Source organism: Naegleria fowleri (genome assembly GCF_008403515.1).
Source record: "Naegleria fowleri strain ATCC 30894 chromosome Unknown tig76, whole genome shotgun sequence".
In the NCBI taxonomy this organism is placed as follows: domain Eukaryota; phylum Heterolobosea; class Eutetramitea; order Acrasida; family Naegleriidae; genus Naegleria; species Naegleria fowleri.
In genome coordinates, this window is record NW_025408008.1 from 80,615 (window position 1) to 84,881 (window position 4,267).

Consider the following 4,267-nt stretch of genomic DNA (forward strand, 5'->3'; position numbering starts at 1 on the left):
GAACAATATTTGCCAATCTCACAACCCATTGATCTCTCTTTTCATCGTCATTACGAGGTAATGCTCCAAAACCTTTCTGTTCTGAATTGTAATAACTTGCAAATGTTTTTCTAATGGCAACCCATCCAAATGCTTGAATTTGATCGAGATAGAACAGAACACCTGCCGAGGTCCAATCTCCTTTAAATGTCTGATTATTGTTTTTGTATTCTTTTTCTAAACCACGAGGAGGATTATAAGCACGTGCATAGGTGAAGGAATTTTCTGGAAAATTTTCTTCCAAATAGAGAGAGTAAATGTTGTTGGTGAGCTCACCGGATTGATCATAGGTCCATTCTCCTCGTTGGAACTTTGTGTTTCAATATCTCGAGATGTCATGAAAAAATATTGCCAAACCATTAATATACTTACGTTGTGACCTAATTCATGGTAATGTCCCCAACGAGAGACTGCATTTGGTCGTAATCCTTGCTCTGCTGTATTGCTTGGTGTCACCAAAGCTTCATTTTGATCTAAAAACGTCATGATAGGATAACCACTGTGCATATATCCAGCAGAGATTTGAATATCTGTTTGAAACCTCTCTTTATAATCCCTCACACCTTCCTGTGATAGCTCATAATACATTGGTAGTACTTTTCCCCAGTAATCTGACACTGCCTTAATATCTGTTATATTTCTCGCAAAAGGGGTGGATTGAACATTAATAGATACATGTTCAGTTTCAACCTCAATCCATGGTCCTGGTTCATTTCGAATGGTATTAATCCAATCTGCATTAGTATGTTTGTCAAAACGCCAGAACGGAGTTTTCACAATTTGTCCACTAATGGTCACACTCAAATCGGTTACTGGAATTGTTTTCAAAGAAACGAATATAGTACCTCCATTAAATGCAATAAACCATGATGTGGAATTTCCTGAAGAGATGTAGTATTGTGAGGAGATTGAAGGCCATCTATTCCATTCATCTAAATTTTCCAAATTGTCTGTATGTGATCCAATGAGAATATATTCGACAGAGTTTGGTGAACTCACAGTGATTGTTATATTGGCTCCTGGAAGAGCATAATAACCTGTACATTGCCAACGTCTTCGTGTGGATGAAATTTGAATGGTGACAGTTGTGGATTTTGTGTTTCGAGAATTCACATTGCCTTGAGGAAGACCAGGAAAGATCTCTCCAGCTTGTATTTCAGGATTGTTTGAGAGTGGTAAAGTATTGATAGAGTTCAAAACTTTGGCAAGAAAGACACAAAACTTTTTGTCTATGGTGGAAATAGGATATGTGACGAGTGACAATCCGGTACATTTTGCATTATATACAGCCAAAGTTTTCGAAAACGTTTCAACATTCTGCTCGGCCATTACAACCGGTGGTATCAATGTAAATCTAATTCTGTCTAAAGTTGTCGCTATTTGTTTCACTTCACTGAAAGAGGATGGAATTGTGTTTGATTGCAAAATTGCATCCAATTTGAAATACGGATTGTATTGAACCACAGAGTTAGCATTCACATATGGTGAAGATGCATAATTATTGCTAAACGAAATTCCTGTTTTGGTAAAGAAGACATTTCCTGGAAAGTTATATAGAGGAGAAGAGAGAGAATGAGCCCATGAAGTAACACCCACAATGATGCCTCCACCTCTTTTGAGATAATTGTCCATCATTTGAAACATTTCACTTGAGACTTGTCCAACATTATTCAAATTGAGAATTAACAAATCAACTACCTCCAATGGACGAATATTACTGTCGAATGCATTGGTAGTATTCTTGAACAAGGAAAATCCAGGGAGTGTTCCGTACAAATTTGATGCATCATTTGAGTTGACACCATGAACCATAAACAAGACATTACTACTCTTATAATGAGTCACCCATTGAGCACAGTTCAACAATAAATTACCCAAATCTGTTCCCTTTCGGTTCCCACTCATGAAACCGTTATGAGAAAATGCGCAAATTCTACCACTATTATTTTCTGAAGTCAAGTAAGTTGAAGCCACTACGATGGGAACTGAATCTGAACCGACAATCAAAGGGACACTGTACGGACCGTGTGAAAGGATGGTACCTGGTACACCACTCAGTTGCACACCTTGTACGTTGTTCAATAGTGAGAGACGGATGATATCGAGTTGAGAAGAAGTGGCTCCTTCAACCATTGAATTGTCTTTTGCTGGTTGCATGACCAACAACAACAACAACAACACATGAATAGTCATTATCATTGCCCTTTGGATCCTGGAACATGTACGACGGATGGTCATTTTCGATTATCTCTTGATTGTTTTTTTTTGAATGAATTGGATTGGATTTGACAGGTTCAGTATTTTTAAAACCGCTGTGGTCTCATAGAATCAAATCGCACGACTAACCAATTTCGTTGATTACTGATTTGCAAGGAGTTTGTATAGTTTAGTGATGGAAAGTGTTGGCTTTAACTTTTGGTATCAAGTGAAAACATAGAAATTTCGGTCGATTTCAATCCATTGAAATTTCTTGTTGTTGGACTGTTGGAGTATATCTCCATCGCAAATCTCATGAGAGTATACAAAAGGATGAAAATGGTAATGTCATTCCATGTCTTTTCATGAAGCATCCATCATGAATTGCAAAGAAAAAGGAATGTGGGCTTCATATACAGAGAATTTATGACCCATCACACTACTATTTCTCATGCAATTCATGATGGATGCTTCAAGAAAACGAAAAATTACAAGCTGAAATAGAAATGTCACACAATTTAGAAATTGAGGCCTATTCTCAAGCTTGACGTCTAAGATTGGATTCTCAGGTCAACTTATCCCACGATATAGCAATAGGTCTCTTTATTCTCACGACGAAGAATCATCTATAGAGAGTAGTCCAAACGTTTCCTCGAGCGCTTTTGAATTTGGTTTTCAAAACTCTCCTAGAACTCCAAAAGCTAAGCGTAATGTCACATCAACAGCCAGTTTACCAGCAACATCCGAGGAAGTGAGAATTGAGGAGTTTTAAGCCTACTTTCAAAGAGAATTAGTTTTGTGACAATATGTTTCTGTCCCTCAACAATGTTCCTATTTTACCGATTTGTTGAACAGTTCTGAGTAAAATGTTTTCACTCTCTGCAACATCTCTGCATGCTTTTGGATTTGCTCTTCTTTCAAGTATGGTGGCTCTAACAAATAGGACAAAACACTTGGCTCCTTCCCCAGCAACACAGAAATACATTCTTTTACACATGACGCTGTTTCTTCAATGTTGTAACCACCTTCCAAGGCACAAACAACCTTCCCTTTTGCTAGCTCCATCAGCAATGCTGTGAGATGGCCGTACACTTGAGGGGAACACAATTGGCCTCCAAGCTTATCACCTTTCACAGCATCAAACCAATATTGGTTGCATTATTTCCTTCGATAGAATCTGATACATTCGTTGGTTCTGGCTCGATTTGGTTGCAGAGAGTGAGCTGATTCCGTTCGGAGCTTTTAAAAGATGAAGGAATTCTATGAGGCTTGATTTCAATAAGAGGAAATTTGGCCTCAATCACTTGTTGGTTGTCTTGTTGAGAGAAAGATCCCGAACAAAGAGATGAAGGTAAAGGCTTGACGTATCGAACCGTAATGTAAGGAGCAGGTGAGGTGGTCTCTGAAGATAAAGACATTTTTTTAAAAACTGTACACCTTTGGGTTTGGGTTTGGGTTTGGGTTTGGGTTTGGGGTTTGGGTTTGGGTTTGGGTTTGGGCTTGGGCTTGGGCTTGGGCTTGGGCTTGGGTTTGGGTTTGGGTTTGGGTTTGGGTTTGGGTTTGGGTTTGGGTTTGGGTTTGGGTTTGGGTTTGGGTTTGGGTTTGGGTTTGGGTTTGGGTTTGGGTTTGGGCTTGTGGGTTTGGGTTTGGGTTTGGGTTTGGGTTTGGGTTTGGGTTTGGGTTTGGGTTTGGGTTTTTTGGGTTTGGGTTTGGGTTTGGGTTTGGGTTTGGGTTTGGGTTTGGGTTTGGGTTTGGGTTTGGGTTTGGGTTTGGGTTTTTGGGTTTGGGTTTTTGGGTTTGGGTTTGGGTTTGGGTTTGGGTTTGGGTTTGGGTTTGGGTTTGGGTTTGGGTTTGGGTTTGGGTTTGGGTTTGGGTTTGGGTTTGGGTTTGGGTTTGGGTTTGGGTTTGGGTTTGGGTTTGGGTTTGGGTTTGGGTGGGTTTGGGTTTGGGTTTGGGTTTGGTTTTTGGGTTTGGGTTTGGGTTTGGGTTTGGGTTTGGGTTTGGGTTTGGGTTTGGGTTTGGGTTTGGGTTT

General features: G+C 39.8%; 2 protein-coding genes across 2 annotated transcripts in view; both read right to left on the bottom strand.

Annotated features, from left to right (window-relative positions):
• FDP41_010183 (uncharacterized protein) overlaps positions 1-2,196 on the bottom strand; it is a gene marked incomplete at both ends in the record, with an annotated part of 3,431 nt that extends 1,235 nt beyond the window's left edge. The window contains 2 exons of the mRNA XM_044700453.1: positions 55-349; positions 412-2,196. Of these exons, the coding sequence (XP_044556293.1) occupies positions 55-349; positions 412-2,196 (2,080 nt within the window). The remainder of the gene's footprint in view (positions 1-54; positions 350-411) is intronic.
• Positions 2,197-3,365: 1,169 nt separating this feature from the next.
• Positions 3,366-3,653, bottom strand: FDP41_010184 (uncharacterized protein; the record flags this gene model as incomplete). The annotated part of the gene is made up of 1 exon (XM_044700454.1): positions 3,366-3,653. One exon carries the CDS (start codon positions 3,651-3,653, stop codon positions 3,366-3,368), a length of 288 nt encoding a protein of 95 aa, XP_044556294.1.
• Positions 3,654-4,267: the final 614 nt, after the last annotated feature.